The sequence below is a fragment of the Cydia splendana genome, chromosome 15 (assembly GCF_910591565.1).
Source record: "Cydia splendana chromosome 15, ilCydSple1.2, whole genome shotgun sequence".
In the NCBI taxonomy this organism is placed as follows: domain Eukaryota; kingdom Metazoa; phylum Arthropoda; class Insecta; order Lepidoptera; family Tortricidae; genus Cydia; species Cydia splendana.
In genome coordinates, this window is record NC_085974.1 from 4025513 (window position 1) to 4050478 (window position 24966).

The 24966-nt window shown below is 39.5% G+C and overlaps 1 protein-coding gene across 1 annotated transcript in view; it reads right to left on the reverse strand.

Annotated features, from left to right (window-relative positions):
• Positions 1 to 240: 240 nt before the first annotated feature.
• LOC134797477 (atypical protein kinase C) overlaps positions 241 to 24966 on the reverse strand; it is a 189734-nt gene continuing 165008 nt past the window's right edge. Inside the window, exons 2-12 of the mRNA XM_063769713.1 lie at positions 15952 to 16002; positions 12680 to 12765; positions 11853 to 12052; positions 11064 to 11211; positions 10203 to 10423; positions 8780 to 8960; positions 8075 to 8287; positions 7045 to 7212; positions 5730 to 5845; positions 5020 to 5149; positions 241 to 4243 (exon numbers count right to left, since the gene is read on the reverse strand). Coding sequence (XP_063625783.1) covers positions 5062 to 5149; positions 5730 to 5845; positions 7045 to 7212; positions 8075 to 8287; positions 8780 to 8960; positions 10203 to 10423; positions 11064 to 11211; positions 11853 to 12052; positions 12680 to 12765; positions 15952 to 16002 — 1472 coding nt within the window. The 3' untranslated portion in view covers positions 241 to 4243; positions 5020 to 5061. The remainder of the gene's footprint in view (positions 4244 to 5019; positions 5150 to 5729; positions 5846 to 7044; positions 7213 to 8074; positions 8288 to 8779; positions 8961 to 10202; positions 10424 to 11063; positions 11212 to 11852; positions 12053 to 12679; positions 12766 to 15951; positions 16003 to 24966) is intronic.

A 24966-nucleotide genomic window follows, 5' to 3' on the forward strand; every position in this document is an offset into this window, starting at 1 on the left:
CATTTAGCAGTGCGAGCTATGTCAGGCAAATCATTCACCATAAGGAGAAACAGCGTAGGCCCCAGAGTACACACCAAATGAGAATGTTCGGCCGGAATATATGAAGGGGGATCTTTACTTATGAAATTTCTATAAGAACTATAAGCACAGTTTTTTGCAGCACATTTGTTGAGGGTGGATGAAGGTTTATGTCCCGATTTCAGATAAATCGTTATATACGTTGAAATAACAAGTCACGAGTCAGATTAATCTTTCTTTATTTTCAATTAAGCACAGAATAGTACAGTATCCCAAGTTAGGTATCCAGTCTAAGTCGTCAGAGACTCGTCACTCGCCCGGTGTTCGTACACACATCCAATATGTAAACCATACTACATAAAGCTCCATACATCGGATGTATCAACATACAACTAAAACTTAAAACTAAGATACATAATTTGTTCTAAACGGCGACTTTAACATATCAATAAAGTGAACAATTCCTTTTATAATTAACAGTGATTTAAATGTCATTTGTCATGCGGTTAGTATAATACAGGAATATTTAGTTTAGATACATTTCAAACTTAATTGATTAAACGAACGTACAACAAAGTTCTAATAAGGTATACAATAATCTCAACATTTTATTAGAACCTATTAAACCGTATAAAAAGATAATTTGGAACTTGATCCATGCGTGTCACCATGTCGCACAAACAAATATAAAGTCAGACATTGGAATGTTAACTAATTACGCTTAATATAGAGTTAATAGTACCAAAATACAGCTTAATAATAATTAAATACTTAAAATAATACAAAACCCCGCGCGGGTTCGACAATGCAAAGCGCCCGTCACGCAACACATGGTAAAATGTAAATAATCGAAACCGGTAAATTACCGGTTATTAAAATTAACCGGTTAATAATCATAGGCTTGAATACCCTAGTAAAATATGAAAAGCAACGAATAAATGTACCTACCAATAAGCGAACACGCATAAAATATGGCTGACTCTTGTCAGCCAACATCAAGCGACTTAGCGCAGGACAGTCTAATAGCTGTTTAAATTACACTTCTAATAACGGAATTGTACCACATTCATGCAGCTTGATAATAATCAAACAAATGAAACTTGAATTATAAAATCCATTTATACCAACGATAACATAGAAGTTTAACATTCGGGCGGCAGTGGCAACACTTAGAAGAAATAGAATGCAGACAAAATATAATTTACTCTACATTTAAAAGGTACGTTATCATTACACCGAAAAATATTTGGCTCATTTTATAGTTAAATATTTCCTCCGAAACTGTATAGCGATATATTTTTGCTAACCATTTTGTTTGATTCACGATAGAAATCAAGTAATATCTGTTCTTGTACGTTATGCCATATGTTTCTTGGTGTAACACTTGAGTTTAGGGGTTAGTTAAAATATGTTATGAGACCGGCATTCTAAACAGTTTTAAGTTCGTCGCCGAGCCAAGAGCGTGATCACTAGAATATCGGTGCAAAATGTCTAATAGATACTACGTTATTTAGAATAGTCCGTGGACACCGGCATACGCCCCAATAATTACCATATAAGTAACCATATCATTATATAATAAGTCTTTCCTTCTACTTTAACAATAATTTGTTATAATATTTTTATAACCGATTGTATTTTTTAATATTTTTATTTTGTCAATGTACACGAGTTTGTATCAGTGCTCCATATTTATAATTACATATATAATATTTTATAAAATTCGTTGGCTACCTAAACGAGTGGTGTTAGCTATGAACGACAACGGGAGCTACGGTAGGGAATGGATACATTAATTTACAATATAATAGGAATAAAGCGTGACTTATGTACACTCGACTACTGGTAGCGATTACAGTCCTTACACTCATATAGACAAGGTTTACATTCGATTGTTCTCTGAGAGGTGTTACCGATATAAGGATTTCTATACAGTTCTAACACAGTACACGCCACGCGAGACTCCTCACAAAGAATCGTAGCAAGACTCTAGCTTAAACTAGGCTTCTAGGGAAAACACTAATATTGGAGAAGGGCTAAAATACGCGCCTGCATTTAAAGGGCGATATTTTTATCTAAGTACTTTTAATTCCTTACGTGCCATTCATTGAGCATTATCACCTGTCCCCATATAGATATAACTACAATATATTATTGCTCAATAAACATATATAGATGGTAGACACCGCGATGTAGCTCGGTGTTCGCGAAGAGACATTAGAATAGTTTCAAAAATATTTATAGTTATTTATACGTTTTGTATACATAGAGATAATTTTATGTACATAAGAAGCGTTTTTCAGCCCGAAGTGGCTTCGGGCTTAATTCGAAGTGATCTAAGATTTATTATAATATAATAGGAAAACTGTGTGACGCCATCCGCTGCTACCTGAATGCTGAAGGGTTACCTAGTTACAGACGTAGACTTCGAGCACCAACCACCAGAACAGTGTCTGTGTCAACTGCCATCAATTCCTTTCGAAGAGAAGTAGAGTCAGCTGCAGAAGTTGCTGAGCGGACGAGGTGTTCAAAATTACCTTGACACGCTCTTATTATCTTAACAATACAGCCGCGTCAAGATCATTTTGAACTCTCCCGCTTAGCAACTTCTGCTGCTGGCTGTAGAATACATTCAGATCTGTTTGCTACGTTTAATATTTACATATATACAGTTAGCTCCAAAAATTAGACACATTTTAGATTATTTAGACAGATTTATAATTATTATTGTTTTTGGAGCTAAGTGCTTATGTAAACACTTTCTAATTATACTCTTCAGTACACGGAATCGCATAAACATATTTTACATTCTCAGTTAAACAAATAATAGTGAACACAAGTAATATCTAATCTAAAGCTTTACATTTTTATATACTTTTAGATAAATTCAGAAATCGTTTAAGTTATATTTTTCACTTCAGTCTGTAACAGCCAGTGGATTAAAGATTAGACTTGAAGAAATGTCGCTTATCATGTTTTACAATTGACCTTACATTCGAACCGTATCATATAACAAGGCAAGCCTTTGTTCGCTACACGCTCCCCTAATCTTCAAAATACATATAAAGTCGATTCAAAGTGTTAACTTTGGACAGCTTGGCCTTAAGTGGCTATAAACATGGCCTTGGCCACACTTTAATGTGACTTTTGTATATTTTTTTGGTATAACAATCGTCACTTTAGCTTGTCCTAAATATTCATACACAAACTTTAATTTTTACTTGTTATTCGACAATTATTTAGGTACATCAAAATTCACTTTCCATCGAGGCTTGCAACCGGTTAAAATAATTTTGTTATATAATTTTAAGTACAAAACAATCACTTTTTGCAAATGTAAGGTGGCACGATATTTCACCTAAAGTAAACGGAAAAGCATGTAATTCCAGTACCAAAGATGCATTGATAAAATAAGATGTGTAAAATCTAAGCTAAAATTGTGCCTCTAATTTGACAGCTGAAGATGACGCTGTACGGCACCATATGTTTTGTGGCAAGTTTTGACAACGAGAATAACCGCGTAATGTGCGGTGCCATACAGCTGTCGAATTCGAGGCACGCATTTTTATTAGACTATACCTCTTCTATTATTAATAACTCTTTGCCGGTACTATTCAGAACCTTTTACAAGCAATTTACAACATTGAAATGAAATGGCAAATTCAAAGTCGGACCATAGTTACTCTGCATGGCATTTGCAATGATTAACTATGGCAAATGTCATCAGTCATTTCTGTGCAATGCGATACAAAGTTATCTTAGTAGACAGACTCTAAATACAATTTACAAACTTGAAATAAAATAAATACTACAACGAAAACTCCAAACCGGTTAATTGGTATATGTGTAACCGGTTACGAAGCGTAACCGGTTAGTCGTGCCGGAGTCAGTTGAGCGGCATACCGAACATATGCTGCAAGAATGAAAAGCTAGAACGAAAACTCGAAACCGGTTAATTGGTATGTGTAACCGGTTACGCTTGTAGTCGTGGCGGAGTCAGTTGAGCGGCAGACAGAACATACGCTGTAGCAATGAAAAGCTACAACCAAAACTCGAAACCGGTTAATTGGTATGTGTAACCGGTTGGGGTTGTGACTGGTTAGTCGTAGCGGGGTCAGTTGAGCGGCAGACAGAACATGTGCTGCAGCAGCGTGGGCTTGCGCGGTGGCAGCGACGAGCACACCGAGTCGTAGTCCGACGAAGATGACTCGCCGTAACCGAACGCCTGACAACAATCAATAATGTAATTATTTAATGCATTTGAATGACACAAATGGATACATGTGTATTTATTCACACGATGGCGGTGGCGCTTTTTATCAAGCGTTGTTGGATTTTCGACTTTAAGCGTTGGTCGTTAAATAGAATTTAGCGTGTGGACGGATTCAAGCGTTTTTTTAACGCGCGTCGAAAAAGCGCTCGTTAGTAGGAGGCCTTAAGTAACGATATTCTTATATTTCGTGAAAGAGTTATCGGGACAGGTGTCGGAATCGATGTCGGCTTCGAACGCAAGGCCCGGTGGCAGGATGGATGTACTAATAACTCAGTAATATTTAGGCCTCATTCGCACGAACGAGGGCGTACGTTGATTATAGGATAAAAATTATCAAACCATTTGTCAACGTCATCGTCTATCAAATATTGAACATCTTGGCACCTTGTATTATAATCTATGGGATGGCAGCTCCGCCGCCATACTTAACGTAACTCAGCTCGTTGATTGGTAGGAACACTGACATTTTATAACGCTAGGCGGTGCGGTGTGCGTCCGTGCTGCGCTCTACCGTAAAATCGCATGGTCGATGTGTTGTGAGCCTTACGAGTATATCTACAGCGTAAGGTTGTATTTACCATGGCGGCGTCGTGGTAGGGGTGCAGCAGGCAAGCGTGGTGTCACACGCAGTCCTCGAGGGACATGAGGAGCGGCTTCACGTACTCGAAGCCTCGAACTCTGGTCGATGTGTTGTGAGCCTTATCTCTACAGTGTAAGGTTGTATTTACCATGGCGGGGTCGTGGTAGGGGTGCAGCAGGCAAGCGTGGTGTCACACGCAGTCCTCGAGGGACATGAGGAGCGGGTTCACGTACTCGAAGCCTTCGAACTCCGACTGGTCGATGTCTGCGATCACGTTGCTGTGAATATAACAATTTTTTACGTTAGTCAATCACATTTGTACAATAATAATATAGAATATAGTAAGAAAACTGACCATAATTCTAGAATCGTCCTAGTGACGTAATGTACTGGCAGACTGAACGGACAGACTGTAATGTACGTTCGAAATAAGCAGAAGTTTTATTTTTCCCTTTTTTTTCCTCACAAGTGTGATGAAAAACATTGTGTGTGCCACAGGCGGTAACTCGTGTTAATTAAGCCCTCGCTTTCGGCTTCGGGCTTCAATTCACACTCGTTTGTAAATTCTTGGTTACCGCCCTTAATACACAATGTACTATAGAAGTATTACTATAGTCTACTCGTGTATTCCTATAGTCCACTCGTGCATTAATATAGTCTACTCGTGTATTCCTGTAGTCTACTCGTGAATTAATCCTAGTCTACTCGGGTATTCCTATAGTCTACTCGTGCATTCCTATAGTCTACTCGTGTATTCCTAGTCTACTCGTGTGTTCATATAGTCTACTCGTGTATTCCTATAGTCTACTCGTGTATTCCTATAGTCTACTCGTGTACTCCTCGGAGATGTATACTCACTCGTTGTCAGGCGTGAGATGCACGGGCTCGTCGGTGAACTCGGGCGGGAAGTTAGCTAAGTCACGCTCGCCCTCTAGCCTCGGCTTGAACGGCGGCACTACTTGCTTCTGCTCCAGCTGAAACACGAACATTATCATATTAGATAGGAGTCTACTACTCTGCTCAAAATATTGTAAGGATCGTCAAAAACTTAATAACTGAACATGCTGAATATAACATGCCTTTGTCGGTTTTATAATTTTTAAGGTTTCGACTTCAATGCTTCTGGCAAAAGCTGTCGATATACCATAACGATATATAATAATGGCGATAACCCACCACTTTATAGTTAGCTGCAATCAAGATAACATCTTATTTATAATAGGTTGAATCCTCAATCGAGAGAAATTACAATTTTTTTATCTATGTGATTGGGCAGCTTACGTTCACGAGGTTTCATTATAAATCTCCCTTAACCACTTAACGAATCATACGGCTCGATTCGGAAAATGAATTAGATTTCTACTAGATTTCAACAAGTTACGATACGGATAATTTAAAGATATTTGTAAGATAGATATGTCAAATTTGACGTTTCCGCGATTCTGGAGGTCCTCTTGAACGATTTCGACAAGTTATGACTTAGATATCCAAGTCACATCTAGTCGATATCTTATGTAGATCTAGTTGATCTCTAAATCGTCTCAAGATCTTGTGATTATCTCGAAATCCGAATAGGTCCCGATGATAGCCCCGTGTGAACTTGGACATAAAATCTGATGTCGTCTTGCGGTCCACATGCGGTATATCCACGGACAGACCATGTATGTACTTTTAATAATATTACTTGCCACAAATTGCAAGGCGTCAAGATAGACCTCGTCGGAGATGGCGGGACGAGCTTGACGAATTTGACAGACTGGTGGGAGACTTCCGAGAATAGGGATACGTGGATCAATAAGAGTCAGCCTTTGCCCGACAGTGGGACAATATGGCTCATAATTATAATAACATGTCTATTGTCCCGATAGTTGTTACAGCGAACGGTCTAATAGCCAAGAGTCCCGACTAACATCTAGAGAGACTCTTGCTAGGTGGTTGGATCAAGGGTCAGATGCAGAAGGCGGTGATCTTGGACACGGCGCGGATAGTTTGCCGGTTCCTCTGTCTGCGGCCCTGACCACCGGTAGCTTGGGCCCTGCCCCGCTGCCGGCGACACCCTAGGTTAGGTATAATGTGTTTATATGTATTTTTTATTGTTTCTATATTTTACTTCTATATTCATATTATAAATAACCTAACCCAAGATATCAAATGAATAAAGTAAATAATTTACCATTTCCCACTCGATGCTCTTGAAGAAGGGATGCTGCACGATATCCATGAAGCCGCTCTCGCCGCAGCCGAGCCGCTCCGCGGGGCTCTTGTTGAGGAAGCCCTTCAGCACCGACGCGGCCTTCACGGACAGCGAGCGGGGGATACGGATCGTCTTCTCTAGGATCACCTGGAACATATTAAGTAAAACGTTGAAGTTATATTGAGTTGTGTGTCCATGATTCCTCTTGCAACCCGATTAGTTTACACTAGTAGATTGGCAAGGATAGGTAGGGCAGGTTAAGTAATATTCTTATTGCAGCCTCCACCAAACCAAACCACCACCAAAACCAAATAAAATCCGCAGTGGGAAACCGCGTATCTGACTGTGCCAGACAGTCTGCCAACAGGGAGAGATGGCGGGAGATCGTGCGAAGAGCTGTGTCCGCCTCTACTACCGATGCGGACGCCTCAACGTGACCACGACCGCTCTGTCAAGAGAGATACGATAGAGAAGAAGATTGCAGCCTCGAATCTCTACTGTGTTATCGTATGACTCCCATCTTCCAAGATGTCATGGACATACCCAATTCGAGGGTAGGTTGAACGACTAAATATGAAGAACTGATTAGTCGACTTGACAATCCTTATTTAATTAATTTGGGTGAGCTAATTTGACATGTCTTACGTCATATTATAAGGCAAATACTCACCCTCGCCGACCTCTGGTCATGACACTGTCCGCAATTGACATGAATACAGTCCAATCGTAAGCTCCGTGCATTTTTCAGATGTGCATCGCACTGTGTATCGTCCGCGGGGGTGGGAGCAGCAAGCTAAGGCTCCCTCCTCCCTCCTCCTCCTCCCTTTTCGGAGTTCGTCTGCTGTCAGGAATCCGCAAGTAACCCTCAACAGTGATGTCACCTTGGAAGAGTCTTCAGTATTCTGGTCGGGGTTGTCGGCGGTCTGCGCGATGTCGAATGGGCTCTTTTCGGCTAACATCTCGTACGTCAGCACCCCTAGAGCCACCAGGGTCAGGTCAACAGTCTCACCTGGAAGAGGTAGTCCTCAGTGTTCTGGTCGGGGTTGTCTGCAGCCTGGGCGATGTCGAAGGGACTCCGTCCAGCTAACATCTCGTAGGTGAGGACCCCTAGAGCCCACCAGTCGACGCTGAAGCCGTACTCCTCGCCGCGCAGGATCTCGGGCGCGATGTAGTTGGGCGTCCCGCAGAACGTGGACGTCGTGTCGCCGGGGCGGACGCCCTCCTGGAATTTTATATAAGCGGTTAATATAAGGCTACTCTGATTGGGTTGGGTTGGTGATACTTACCAGTCGCTTTTAAATGAAGAAAAATATCGTATTGAGACCCAGGTCAGATGGCAGTCACTTACGTCAAAAACATTGCCTCAAGTTGCTGTAGCGAATGTATCAACGAGGGAAAGGCTAAGATAAAGAGTAAAAAAACAGATTTAACCAGAAAACATGCAGTCAACATAATCTAGAGATCAGGATTTCATGTACATTTCTCAAAGACTTTGCAATGTCAGCTCGACCGAGATGAGATGCAGGAGTTCAGGATGTTTCTAGTGATAGATTAAAAGATATATGTAATGTATACAAGGTGATATTTGGCTAGGTTTTTCTATGGGACAACCAAATTTTAGTCCCATAGTAAAAGTTGTTCAGTATGACCTATAAAATCACTACGCAGAGTATGAACGGTGGTTAAAATTTCACCCTGTATAATAAAGTCTGACCTTGCACATGCCGTAGTCGGTGAGCTTGATGTGGCCCTCATGGTCCAGTAGCACGTTGTCCAGCTTCAGATCGCGGTAGATGACCCCGCGCTCGTGCAAGAAGTGTAACGCGAGAGAAATCTCCGCCGCGTAGAACCGCGCGTGCTCCTCAGGCAGCCGCCGCTGCCGCTGCATGTGGAACCTGGAATAACATCATTTTATTTGAAACTGATATGTTAATATATACAAAAGTCTCATACGACAAAAGAAAATTACCACGACAGGGGGCCACAGCTTAACAGTGCCTCGAAAGTCAGCGCTGATCTTCCGGCGAAACCGATACTGTTCAACATCTTCATAAAAGACCGGCCCGACCAACTTTTGCACTCCACTCCGTTTTTGTAAGTACGTAGTCCTCCAATTCCCGATGGTACAGTCACCATCAGATATATCGGAGCGGCCAAGGTGTTCACAATATCTGAACACGCACTCTAACGCCTTGACAATAGAGGCATGTTCAGATATTTGTGAGAGCCTTGACCGCTCCGATATCTCTGATGGCGAATGTATAGTGTATAAGTTATCTGGTATGAACTTGAAAAGCTAAACAGGTCGGTCAGTCAAAGTGTAAAAAACTCACATTAGATCTCCTCCGCGCACAAACTCGATGACGAAGAACAGTCTATTAGGAGTCTGGAAGCAGGAGTGCAGCCCCACCAGCAACGGGTGGTTGGAGGCCGTCTCGAACCCAAGCTTCAGTTAAAGAGTACTCACATTAGATCTCCTCCGCGCACAAACTCGATGACAAAGAACAGTCTACTAGGAGTCTGGCAGCAGGAGTGCAGCCCCACCAGGAACGGGTGGTTGGAGGCCGTCTCGAACCCAAGCTTCAGTTAAAGAGTACTCACATTAGATCTCCTCCGCGCACAAACTCGATGACAAAGAACAGTCTACTAGGAGTCTGGCAGCAGGAGTGCAGCCCCACCAGGAACGGGTGGTTGGAGGCCGTCTCGAACCCAAGCTTCAGTTAAAGAGTACTCACATTAGATCTCCTCCGCGCACAAACTCGATGACAAAGAACAGTCTACTAGGAGTCTGGCAGCAGGAGTGCAGCCCCACCAGGAACGGGTGGTTGGAGGCCGTCTCGAACCCAAGCTTCAGTTAAAGCGTACTTACATTAGATCTCCTCCGCGCACAAACTCAATGACGAAGAACAGTCTACTAGGAGTCTGGAAGCAGGAGTGCAGCCCCACCAGGAACAGGTGGTTGGAGGCCGTCTCGAACCCAAGCTTCAGTTAAAGAGTACTCACATTAGATCTCCTCCGCGCACAAACTCGATGACAAAGAACAGTCTACTAGGAGTCTGGAAGCAGGAGTGCAGCCCCATCAGGAACGGGTGGTTGGAGGCCGTCTCGAACCCAAGCTTCAGTTAAAGAGTACTCACATTAGATCTCCTCCGCGCACAAACTCGATGACAAAGAACAGTCTACTAGGAGTCTGGAAGCAGGAGTGTAGCCCCACTAGGAACGGGTGGTTGGAGGCCGTCTCGAACACGTGCTTCTCGGTCTGCACCCAGTCGATGTCCTCGTCGTCCGTGACGAGGGCCTTCTTGATCACCTTCATCGCGTACACGCGTTTCGTCCGCTTCAGTTCTACCATCAGCACCTGGGGAATATACATTTTGGATTTCATGTCAAGAAGCTAACATTGTTGCAAACACTTCTACCAGAAGTACGAATTGCCATGAGACAAAACACAGGGCAATCCAATTACTTATCTGGACCTATATTCTAAAAATTATAAGCCATGATTAACATCGCATCAATCAGACTTCTAGTCCGCTCTGTAGTTTTTTTTTGCGCGAATATACTGTATGACTTAGTTAAGTACTGTGTCGCAAACGTGCCCGTGTACAGAGTATTATAATTTTTGACTAAGTAAACATTTATATAATGAAGACTGTGGACCATCGATTGCTTGAATAAGGGTCGGTTGCTCCGAACCGTCTTTCATCTTTAAAGAGTTCGCAAAATTTTATTCTATGGGAAGTCTCATAGTTCACTGCCGAGTGACGTTAGTCAGGCCGTCAACTGTGGTTGGTGCAACCGGCCATTAGTCATATTTTAGTTTAACGTCAAGTATTTTCTATGATCAGTGGCGCTTACCTTAGGGTAAGAGCAGCGTCCGATGACTCGGATTAGCTTGAAGTCGTCGAGTGAGTACTGTCGCTGGGAGCCCGGCTTCAGGACCTCGCGGTCCAGTTCTAGCTAGGTCTGCCCTAGACCTTGTACAATAAATAGCTTACCTTAGCGTAGGAGCCGCGTCCGATGACTCTGATCAGCTCGAAGTCGTCGAGCGAGTACTGGCGCTGCGAGCCCGGCTCCAGGTCTTCGCGCGCCGGCGCCGGCGCGGGCGGCGTGTCCGGCAGCGGCGGCTCGGGGTCTGCTCTAGACCTGGATGAAAAAAAAACAAATAATTTTTTCTAAAATGTAGAGATGATGATTCAAAAATACCATCTAACGAGATGTCTTTATTCATGAAGTTTCTGTTAAATCTAATTAATAATCTTCGATATTCAGAAAGCTCAACTCAAGCTAACACGGAAGACAAAAATACTACAGCTTGTAGCACAGCCCTTATTAGTTCCCACACAGACGTGTAGACACACCTTCATACACACGTCTGTGAACCCCCTAACTTTCATACACTCACCATTCATCACATTCACTCTAAAACAATCACTCAATCACCTCGCGTGCGCCGCTGCTGCGTTACTGGCAGTGCGATACCGTTTGCCTTCCGAGATGCAACGCACGCGACCTTACGACAATTTTCAGTTAGTTATCCCTTCTCTAGTTATTCCGTGTAAATCACAGGACCCCTTCTGACCATTCCCGGTTACAAGCTTCAGTAAGCCAAATAAAACGCACGAAGCTCGTGAAAGTGACGTTATGTTGTTTTAACTTAAGTCTACTTACTGACGTCGTTACAATGGCTGCGGTGTAAAAGTATTTTCTAAAGGATTTGGGAAAGAATATCCATATTCTGATACAAGAAGTATCAGAGTAACTCACCAGATGGACGGCTAACTCACCTGACGGACGAAGCACGGCCCAGGGTACTCTCCCCATTGGCATCATCCTTGATCTCCACAGGGTCCACATGCTCGCTGGAGCACGGTTTCTGGACGAGCTTGTGGCACTTCTTGTGCACCAGCAGCTTGCACTGGATGCACTTGAAGCCCTGGCGGCCGAGGCCCCAGATGCGGTCCTGGCAGAAGGCACAGAAGGCGCGCTGGAAAGGGAAAAGTTAAAAGTTGACTACCTATACATATATGTTCCTACTTGTACTCGGTATTTAGGCTAAAATACATATTCATATGTAATTTAGGCAATCCAATTTGTCCCCGCCGGGCAAAGATGGGAATAAGTCTTTTCATAGAAATAATTCATGCCTCATGTACGGCGGAGGTCACGCGGGGCGGGGACAAATGGGAATGAACCAAAAGAGACGATTGAAAGCCACATCTATTTCTTTAAACGACCACATGACGACTAGACTTTAGACTTATTTCCTCTTACATTTTTTTAAGTCCTTGGATAACCAATACGTAATGCCAATCTAGTTTTATGTTTTCTGACGGATATAGACTTAAATACTTTGAATAACATTTTCTAGCATGCTTGTAAAAGGAATAATTGTTTCCCATTTAATGACTCGCCTTAACTTCTAACTACAAAACGGTTAAGTAAAAAAAATAAAACTCTTTGATTCAAAGCACTTCCAACATTTCTTCCTAACAAAAAAGTTTCCACTACAGTTAAGACAACTGTAAATTGAATCCGGCATCAACGCCAGCTGTGCAACAAAGTGGCATGAAAGCTGGCGGGCCAGAAAATGAGCCGTTGCTGGACAACTTACTCTATTAAATCTCTTGGCCTGGAAGATATGCCCATTGACGCGGTAGAGCTTCCGCCACCGCCGGGCGCCGCGCCTGTATATGCTGCCTAGAATCAAACAAAAATATATTGTTAAGGTTAAACATATAAGTAATTAAGATTAGTTATATACGTTAAATCGTTTTTTAGATTAGATTAACATTGTGTAAACAAATGTCGTCGCCTGAAAATTCGGACCGTATTCAGTGAATCCTGTAAATCTTCGAACGGTGTTTTGTTTAACTTTTCATGTATGTTGTTAGTATTTTAGATATTTCTACAGAAAAACCTCTTGAATCCGCGTATATATTTCAACAAAAAAAATCTCATATTCTCGAAGCTATCGGAATGAAATTAATGAAAAGGTATTTTCATTTTTAGTTTACTAAAAAAGCGAAATAACTTTCAAATCACGCGTTCCACAAACACTTAACGATTTCATTCTAACCCAAATCACGGCCTCGTCATTACCAACATATAGGCGCTAACAAGAGCTCCTCCGGGTCAGTTACAATTAACGACCATCCGATTGCCATTTCCACCCAAATTAGGCCACCACACCTCCTCCACTACCCCTGTAATCAATCTTACACCATTTCACACTTTGCTACACGATGACGATGCAACGTCGAGATTGTCACTTGTAATTCTTGCACGGTAATGACACTATTATCCCTTAGCCACGGTAATGACACTTTGTATTGTGTAGAAATAAAAAAATGTAAATAAAATAAAGCACCTGCCAGATGCTTGGCGATGTCGCCGGTACAAGACATCGGAGTGGCGTGTCGATTCGATGAACGTTATCGTTACTATCTTATCGGTTTAAAGCGAATTTAGTGAGGCAAGCGATTTATTTACAAGAAATACCTTTCGGAAGTAAGGAGATATCACAGATATGCAGTAGCGATTAGTGTTTTGTTGTTGGATTGATGGTTTTTAATCTAACTAGCATGTCTTAATCCAAAAACGCAACTTTTCTGTTTAAATGATCAAAATAAGTTTATGCATATACAAAACAAGATTTATTTGATATTCGCGATAAAGTCATACTTCAAAAGGGAACTTCTTTGGAAATCCTTTCTATCAAAGCGGTATTTAAAGTAAGTAGTTTATTTTTCCTCATAAGAATTTCCCGCGCAATCTGCACTTAACACATAATATATTATTTACGTCGGCTCAACGGGTCTCCGGCGGAACCCGGCTTCCGTGCCGAAAAAACGAAATTCAAAGGGCTCTTTCCCTCTTTACTTTTAAACTTTTGAGCGAGCAAGACGACGTTATAAAAATTTTAATAGGTTTTTTTTAACTCGCTCACGGTTTTGGTCATTACCATGCCAGCTTTTACATGATGATGACGTCGCCTAAAAAGCTCAATTGATGTTGCGCTTCATAGGGTACAATTTTAATAGCGTGGTTAATTTTGAAATGAACTTATTTACGCTCACGGAAGCAGAAATGATGTGGATGTTATTTATGGTTATATGAAAGGAACGTTTTGTTTGTTAAATATGATAAGTAGATATGCATTATATAGAAGGTTATATGCGAAGTTCCTAGCGAAGTAAGTCAGAGCAAATATGTAACAATTATGAATCTAATACAATCATTTATATTCTTCTGCTTTCATTGATCGAAGCGTATTAGCGAAGGTCTACGTTTTGACTCGGGCATTTTGCTTTTGTATGTCCGGATGTTCTCCTCTACGGGTCGCAAGTTCTTAACCGATTCTCGTGAAATTTTGTAACCGAATTCTATGATTCGATAAAAAAATTTTGTCGAGCCGGTTTTTGGATTTTTTTTTAAATGGAAAAGTTGTGACAGCTCGCTCTTAAACAAATAGTCGTATCGGTATCATAAGAGTGTATTCTTTTTGAGACATGTTTACTGATTAAATGGCCTAAAATTAAAAAAAATGTCGCTGGTTTTGGAGGTATTAAGATATTTTAGTTTGTATGTCCGGATGTTCTCCTCTACAGGTCGCAATTATTAACCGATTCTCGTGAAATTTTGTAACCGAAATCGATAAATATTCGATAAAAATTATGATTAATTATGATTCGATAAAAAAATTTTGTCGAGCCAGTTTTTGGAAATTTTTCAAAATGGAAGAGTTGTGATAGCTCGCGCTTAAACAAATAGTCGTATCGGTATCATAAGATTGTATTCTTTTTGAGACATGTTTACAGATTAAATGGCCAAAAATTCTGAAATTTTATTTCACTGGTTTTGGAGGTATTAAGATATTTAGTTTTTACTTGAGAATGAGTAGCAAAATTTCGTCACCTTAAGTAAGAACCATCATGGCATATTTTGCAAACGTTCGCTTTTTTTGTTTGCACAGAAGGTCTGGGTTCGATCCCCAGTAATTATATGCTGTGATATAACGTTTTATATATTTTTTTGCACTTTTCGTATTGTTTTTTTTTTACTATATATTATTTTCATCGTGCCCAATAAGATATGCTCGGGAGGTCTACAGCTCACAGAGCCACTAGTAAGTAATAGTTACTGATTTTTAAAAAGCGTTTTTTTTATTTATTTTATTTTTATTTACAATTACAAAAAAAACGAACTATAGAGATGCAAATAATTATATTACATATGTGAATTCGAAATCAAGCGTGTCTATATTTATCTTATTGTTTTGAGATAGAGAGAGAATGGGCATCATTTTCTTTTTGCAGATAGTAATGAAATTGGCTGCTATTTCTCGGGTGACAAACGAACTCAAGAAACATTGCCTTTTTATTGGTTTGGAGGTACGATTTTCTCAATGTAATCAAATCTGGACAGATTCATAATTTTTATAAACTTTATTTTAGTTTTTTTATTTTATTTTCACTTACTTTTAATTTTTATAATGACATTATTTGGACTAAACATGAAATACTTAACTATTCATATAACTACAGTGGAACCTCGATAGCACGAAATTTAAGAAACACCAAAAAGTTCGTGTTAGGGGAGAGGAGCCTAAAGCCCTAGCTTAGGTAGTGGGGAAAAGTGGATTTAAGGGAGCCTTTATTTTTATTTAATAAATAATAATTAGGTATATACAAAGTGACACGGCCTTTATGTCTTATATTGAAGTTCGATAATTCTTCTGTCGGATGGAATTAAATTCGTTTTTAGTCTAAAAAAAAAGAACTAAAACTCTTAGGCCTTTTCCGTTAGCTCACCCGCTTTAGGCCTCCCTCCCCTTATCGAGTAAGAATTGCAAAACTGTAAACAAAAAAAGTTGTGAATACTTACGGTCTTCTCCCGCGCATGACATGCCCGGCGCCGGCGGCACATTCGGAAACACTGCAACAAAGAAAACATTTTAATTGTAGCGTTTAACATTAGCATATATCATAATAGTTAAAAGACTTGTAAGGCATAATTATGCATTTTACAACCTGTAGATTTAACAGACAACCAAATATATGCACATAAACTTTCAAGATTTTCGCTATTTCGATTTAATGATTTTTGCACATTTTTAAATTTTAACTTTAACCAAACAAGAATTAATAGTGTTCGCGCAATCCCGCAAATATTGTAGATACAACAATATACTTCAGTAACGTGATCCATGTGTTTATTTACAGTAAACAAATTATAGTTCAATCAAACTAGTACAAAGCGTCACTTTATGGCTTGTAACTTCCCAACAAACAGAAAAATACCCTCAACTCTCTAGTGCAGTAATGATTAGTTTAAAACAACAAAAGCACACAAACGTCCAGCAATCCCGTTTATTTCCGGCCGAAATTGCATTCTGTCCGGAAAGAAGAGATTCCGTCCCGGTGCCTTTAAAAATAGAAGCCGACGCTGGTCTGTTGTGTTTAGTGTTTACATTTTAAAGGGAAGTGTTGACCCGGGTATTTGTCTTGGTGATTTAATACTCTAGAGTGTAATCCTTTTCCTGGCCGAGGGATGGGAACGTTGAAGAATTTTAGGAAAATAGAAGTATATGTTGAGACTTGTGGAAAAGTGCTCTGTCGTCTTAAATTAAGTAGTTTTATTGAGATTGATGTTTCAAAACTAAGTAAGCGCATCATATAAATACCAGGAAGGCATATAAATGGAGCTATGTAGGTATTGGTGCAAAATGTTACTGGAAAATATTTCTGCGTTGGTTGTATACAAGCATACGGCACATTTAAAAGCGGTCTTCGTAGGCTTGCAAATTTCACTTACTAAGTAGATTCAGGTTTTATGGGTGTCACATGCTAAATGCCGACCCGATGAGGATTCACTGAATTTACAGGTTTGACATACGATACTGTATACGTGGGCCATACTGAAAATTTCAGAATTCTGATATATGAGACGACTTATTTTTTCTAAGTCGCCAGTTCCAGGAATTTTCAGTATGCCCTAAGTAATACTTGTCTACAAGGCATGTGCATATCAGATGCGTACACGTGCACCAGCGGGTTGCAATATACGGATCCTTATGAGAGACGGCACATCCGTGACGTGTGCGTACACGGCTCCAACATTTTAGTGCACGTGCACGTCTACACACATCACGCATCCGATGTGCACAGGCTTTAAGTAAACGTTACCAATAAAAAGTATTCAAACACAATGTTGGAATCGAATTCAAAATTCCGATCACGTCCCTGCATTCACATTGAAAACAAATGAACAACTCAAACAGCAATTTCCAATTTCGAATAAATCTCGTGATCTCTTTAACGAAATGCTCCGTTTTTAAATTGCATTCTATTTTGAAACCCCACTATCGGCAAATATTTTCGCAGCGCGCAGCCAATGAAAACAAGCGCACAATCAAACATCAATTTCCAATTTGTAGTGGGAACTTTTTTCTAACTAGTCTTCATTTCGACGAGCATAGTTCCGAAAACATTCTCACACAAACAAACTTCACGCGCAAACAGTCATTTACTTTAGCAAGCTCCTACTTAATAAAGCTGTTCCAAATGTGACTTAGTTCGCCGCAAATAAAGTTTAAATTTGAAAGGCAGAAAGAGTTAGATTTTAAAAGGCCTCCTGGAAATATTGAATATTGGGAGTAAACTACAGACAGAGTACTTTTTGGAACAACTATTTTAATGGAGTTCCATGTTTGCTCCCCAACCGCTCTGTTTAAAAATAGAAAATACTGAGAGCATTCTGAATACGGAATGCTATAGGTCATTCCTTTGAAAGTTCGTTCGTCATTCCATTACGATTCCTACGAGGAATTCGAAGCTTTTTTCACTAAGTTCCGGACTTTTAAATATTACGTCGACGAAAAAATAGGCAAATTGAACGTCCGGAGTTTCAACTAGTTGCGCAACATTGCCTACCATGCCAAACATCGCCTGCATTTAAAAACTCAGTGATTCTATACCAAACAATCGTCTACTTATATGTAGTTCCTATTTACCTTCTTATGTGCGTGGGGGTCATAAATCGTGGGTACAAACTTCGGTTGTGCTGTATAGGTACTAGTAGAGCAGAAAAAATCGTTCTCGAAAAATAGCAGGAAGGATGACTAAAAATTCGGTCAGAATCCTTATTAGATAGACAAGAGACATTGAGAAACATTGAGGAAGTTTACTTACTTTACAATTATATTACGGGATGCTTTGGTTTTATACAAATACTAGCGACCCACCCCGGCTTCACTCGGGTTAGAAAATTATACACCTAAACCTTCCTCAAGAATCACTCTATTGATAGGTGAAAACCGCATGAAAATCCGTTCAGTAGTTTTTGAGTTTATCGCGAACATACCAACACACAAACAGACAGACGCGGCGGGGACTTTGTTTTATAAGGTGTAGTGATTTAGCTACATCTCATTAAAATGTTTGTTGTTCGAGAGAAATGTATACCATATACCAACCATCCTCCTGGGAAACGCAGTCCATTCGTTTAAGTTGGTACTTACAGTTTCCGTAGTCAGCTTTTTAATTGGAATGGAATAACTGCCAAGGTTTTAAAAAAGTAAAAACAGAACTAACAAGCGACCCCAAGCGAAATGCGAGACTTGAAAAAACATTCTAAGCTCGATTCAAGTAATGCACTAGGCTGTCATTAAGCCCGAATACAGAGCGCGGGCGTGTTTAGTTTGTCAGCGCCAGTATTATGTGAACTTGATCATTAACTGTATAAATAAAAAAAAAATGTATAAGTTCAGTAGTACCTATATACCACTAATATAACTCAATTGTTCGCCTCATGACTGTTATCTATTAAACTAGAAGTATTTTATATTCTTGGAACAGTAAGCAAGATGCCGTGATAAGTATCAGAATCAGAATCAAGTATTTTATTCGTGATAAACTTAAAACTAAAATTACATACAAAAGTATAAACTACAAGTATACATAAAATACTGACCCGAAAGTCAGCGCTGATCTTCCGGCGAGAGATCTTTTGTGGGTCACGATCGCAGCCGTACGACACGGCCCTACCGTAAGCTGAACGCAGCCTTTGCAGCGGCGACCGGCGCCATCTTGTCTACTGTCTATGGCAGTATAAGTGTTGCTGTAGTGTAAGTATTGCTAAATAAAGTGCTTCTGGTTTAGCCCTTTTCAAGATTATCCCGTTTTCAAAGTTTCCCGATGCGCATTACCGGGTCCGTTGGAACTTTCGATTCGCCAGCGCTCTTTAAGCTACTATAAAAACATGCCGAGTGGACGGGCTATCCAGCTCGCCAACAAAGAAAAACTTTGTAATTCCAAAATTGCATTAAGTGCTTTCTTTTGGAGGAAAAAGGAAACATTCGAGAACTTGGCTTCAATTACGATTGTGTTTATTCTTATTGGATGGTGAAATGGAATGGTGGCAAATATTGCGTAGAAAGCGAGTGTGATATGATATGTAAATAACTTGAGTTAATAAATGCTAAGTATTATTAAATGCTTATTTAAAATATATTGTGTTCTGGTCAGTCTTCAATAGTACAATCTTTAGTTTACGTTTCATAGAAGTTTCAGTTTTTAGACATTTTATTTTTTAAGTTAATGCAATAATCATAAAGTTAATATTAGAAGCATCATGCGATTGAGGTAGCGTGTTTATATTTGGCTTTACTTTGTTTGTGCAAGGTGGATGGAAATTTCAAAAAAACCGGTCACGTGCGAGTCGGACTCGCGCACGAAGGGTTTCGTACCATTACGCAAAAAACGGCAAAAAAATCACGTTTGTTGTATGAGAGCACCACTTAAATATTTATTATATTCTGTTTTTAGTATTTGTTGTTATAGCGGTAACAGAAATACATCATCTGTGAAAATTTCAACTGCCTTATCACGGTTCATGAGATACTGCCTGGTGTCAGACAGACGGACGGACAGACAGACGGACAGCGGAGTCTTAGTAATAGGGTCCCGTTTTTGCCCTTTGGGTACGGAACCCCAAAAAGGAAAATCAAATGGATTAAATTAAAAACCTACTTTTGAAATATCATTTCATATATTGGTCGTTATAATAGAAAGGAATTGCTCCAACTATGTAGGTTTAATTTATGGGAAAATCGGTTTTCCGAGTTATGACGCAAAACGCTTAAGCCGCTTATAATCTTCATATTGACAATTTCAACGATGTCGTCACTGCTATCAAATATATTGTGAAATGTTCAGAAATTTCGAGTATACCTCTAAAATCTTTCAAAACTAGCAAATATGACAAATCGGCTCAAGATTGAAACCTTCAATGGTCGTTTCGATCCCAGGGTTGTTAGGTTCTTAGGCAATGCCAATACATTTATGCTTCTCGGTGTTTAAATACCTATACCGCCAACATTCTCATTCATTCCAACTTAATTTTCTCTCATAATTTTCCTATTACAAATAATAAGAACTTTATGCAAGCATCTGCTTACAATCAATTTGATTAAACAGGCGTTCGTTCCCAACGGCAAAAAGGCCAGTTTAAATAGAGAACGTCTTTGATTTGCTCTTCCTATTTCAAACGCGGCGCTCTTATTGGCTGCAGCGCTATTTTAACGGACAGGAAAAGCGGTTGCCGACTTCAGTGTCCCCGGTGTAAAAGGAGGAATCGACTTTTTCACCACCATTCGTGGCATGTCTAAGTAATAGCAATAAATTTAAAATACACCAGATAAAAGTTATTAGGAGAATACGAACGAAAATCGAACTGTCGTACAAATATGTTTACCGTTCAGTAAACTCTTTGAAAACAAGTTATTTAACTTGGTTACCGGTACTCGCTTATCTAGAATTAAACTTTGCCCGTTTCCTCGTATTGGCTACTTTTTAAATACGTTTGGTCTGTTCTGGTGTAGCAATATGTTCATAATAAGACGAAATTGTAAAATGTACCTATCCACGAATGTTGTGTCGGTACAAACCCGATAGGGTTTCACGGCACTTTTCTGTTTGATTCAATGTAAGATTTTACTATAGAATAAATAAATAATAAATTGTAATTTAATTATACGGATTGTACCTTGAATTTCTGTTTCAACGAGGAGATTAGAAAAAACAATAGTTACGAGTATCCTTCAGTTTCCGAAATATTCAACTTTTATATTGAATTTGATATGTCAGCAACACCGCATATTACAGGGTTCTATGTTAAATTTTTTCGCACTGAAATTAGAGCATTGTCATTAAGTCGAATTTCAACTATCTTGAAAATGTAACATAGAACACTGTAATATTGGGCCAGCGATATTACGAGGACTCTTAACATAATTTTGTTTTAGGCCAAAACAAGTAGGTACAGTCACCTGCAATAATATGTTACTCCTCGAAGGCCGGAAAAATATGTGACCCGCTCTTTTATGGCTCTGCAAATAAGATCGTGTCAGATATTTTTGCAGCCTTCGTTGTGTTACATATTGAAGGTGACTGTACAACCTTAATTTTAGCATTGAAAGTCAGCAAGAATGTTTACCAAAGCAAACTTAGATACTTTCCTTTCCTACCTTTCCTAGTTATCTAAGCTCATTTGAGAGGAATCTGTTTACCTGGTGGCCCAAAACTTGGCACATATCTGTTAGTTAATGCACACAGCTGATATTATCTTCTCATGAAACTCAGGTAACCGTAATTGCTCTGTTTGTGAAACTAAAGCCGTACGTATTTTATATCTTCTATCTTACAAGGAATGATAGTTGGTTAATTAGTTTTCTCTATTGTCAGCCTAACTAATAGGGGATTCGTCTGATAAGCCTAGCTTGTGGCAATGTTTAATGCTTTTGATATATTAGGTATTTTCTCCCGAACTTTTCTCCTGTGTTATGAAAAATTTCTAAATCCAACAGGCCTATTCGGATTTCGAGATAATCACAAGATCTTGAGACGATTTAGAGATCAACTAGATCTACATTAGATATCCACTAGATGTGACTCGGATATCTAAGTCATAACTTGTCGAAATCGATCAAGAGGACCTCCAGAATCACGGAAACGTCAAATTTGACATATCTATCTTACAAATATCTTTAAATTATCCGTATCGTAACTTGTTGAAGTCTAGTAGAAATCTAATTCATTTTCCGAATCGAGCCGTATGTCTAAAAATTGTGACTTGCATGAATTAGATACTTACTATTACTTACCGTAAAGTGTGCCTAGTTTGCTTTCCCATTTATAATTGTGCTCCAACAGTATTTATACATTAAAAACATATCATAACCTCATTAAGTTACGTCTACATAATCTGGGTCTCTATTGTTTCCCAAAAAGTTTTAAGTCATAACGTATTGTTTGTCCGCATTTTCGTTAGTCATAATTTGTTGGGTTCAGAAACGCGTAAATTTTCAGGATTACCAGAAAACAAACCTAACCTAACCTAACCTATTTATAGGATAACCTTACAAAAATCCTAAAAAGTTAACGGTTTCAGTCTAAGGACTAATGATAATATGACAAACAATACATTATGACTTCAGACTTTATGGGAAACAAAGGGACCCCATCTAATCTATCAGTCTACTCATGTGCTTTAAATCGTCATACTGTATATCAACATACACTAAATAATTTTAAATTTTGAATTTTTTAGTAATTCAGGAGCCTCTACCTAGTCACATTTTACGGAACGATATTAACTTTTCGGTTAAATGTGAATCAAACTTGTTTTTAGCCCTAATTTTGAAAATATGCCCGAAAAAAGGTACCTCACGTTAGAAACACGCCCTATTACCGTTACAGGCTAAAAACAAACTTTTCTCTGCATTATATTTATCCGCTTTTTGCGAAGTTGTCAATTTATTCATGCCGCGTCCGCCGGATTACCTGAAGTTTGACTCGAAACTCCTCAATAAGCAACCTGCGGACCCCAAACAAATCGCAAGGGAAAGGTTGCCTTTTAAAAACATGAATGAATATAAAGTACAGTCAAACGCAAAACTTTTCAGTAGGGGTAGATCAAAAACATCCTCCAATTTAAGAGATCTTAGAATGTAGGTATATACTAAAACCCAATAGATCATGGCCCCGACGGAAGACCAGCGCTAGCCCAGCCAGGCTAGCATCATGCTGAGTCGGGACCATTTCGTGGCTCATATGTTAAGTTATGTTACGTGTTGTTTTCTTCTTTTATTTCTTGCCTGGAATAAACGCTCTCTATTTAATTCCATTCAATATTTAATATGAAAACCTAGGTATCCATGGACCGAATGGACACCGCAGGTTAGCCGGGGCAGAGGCAGACAAAAAAAGATATGGCGGGACGACCACGACGCATTTTGCAGCGACTGGCGAGCATGCATCAAACTGTGACGAGTGGCGGAAGAAAGGGGAGGCCTTTGCCTAGCAGACAGCAGAAGCTTTGGCCTTTGACAGAAAAGTAAATAATAAGTTATGGTACAAAAAAGTCTGAACTGTGACGCGTCTTTCCCCCGTTTCACTGCAAATTATATGTTATGTTATTCATATCAATTCTACTATTGGAAGTAGGTGCCTATGTAAGTAAGTGAAATTGTAGACTTTTCAAGCATTTCCCTGTTAATAAAAGATGAATTAAATAGACAAGTGTGAAAATCTATTGTTTATCCAGATCCGCGGCACGCGTTCCGGTTTCCCCTCGAGATTGGGTTGACACGGGCTCTTTGTCCATCCCCGGGTCGATTTACATAGATTTTACCTTTTGAAGTTTTAATACGTCGCGACAGAATGGAGGGAAGGTCTGAAGGATAGAGGGATTGAATTTATCTATGGGAATAGCAATATTTGAAGTCACAGTTTTTGTATGTAAAGTACTTTGTTGAATACAGTGGTCGAACATGTGGATGAGCCATTGAGGCATAATCATTTCTTACGGATTATTATACGGGTTACGGTGTTTTTTTGACAATAACGATATTCCGAATAAATATCTTCGTATACGAGGATCTACATATAAATGTTGGAAAAATGAAAAAAAAAATTGCTATTTTTAATTGTATATAGTTGTCATACATTTTTTTGTAATTAAATGTAAGAAATCAAATGTTACCTTATTTATAGATGTTTTTATAGAGATTTTATTACTATTTTTTTTCCCTAACGCTCTGCGTGCTCGTCTCGAGCCACTATATTTATACGTTATGATTTATCTGTGCGGGTAAACATTTGCCCAATTCTCGTTTGCCTTACGTGCTATCCTGATGACAAACACTCAAACACTACACGTAGGTAGGTACCTATATGTTATGTCTTTTTATCCGGATATTGCGACAGTATTTTCTATTCCATATGCATATTAAATTTGTACTATTGAGGATAAGAGCTTTTATTGTTAGTAGTATATAGTTATGATGAAGTTTGCCGTATTATCAATTTATCACTTCTGTATGGGTAAGGACGGATTTAAGGCCTTGTGTCTTTTTTGGTCATTGTGCCAAGTATCATAAAAATATACACAAATAGTTTTATTTAATGTAAGTATCGCATTAAGCGCAGTAATGTAAGTACGAGTAGGTATAAAGTACGTTGTTGATGTCGATTTTTGACCGACTACTTGGTTTGTTAGCTTGCTCGAGGCTTAGGTGAAGGTGCCGCCCACGACAACTTACTCTAATCAGTGGCGGCCAGGGGGGCAGAGACTGCAACTTTGCCCCCTTGGCCGTGTAGTAAGTACTAAAGTAAGTACTCAAAAGTAAAAAAAACGGAACCCTTATAGGATCACTCGTGCGTCTGTCTGTCTGTCTGTCTGTCCGACCATCCCCCCCCCCCCTTTATCTCAGAAACTACTGGGTTTTGAAAAAAATACACAAAATAGTTCTTTACTTATAGATGACAGGAAAACCTATTCGAAATGTGCAGTCAAGCGTGAGTCGGACTTAATTACTTAGTTTTGATCCGACTCCTAAAA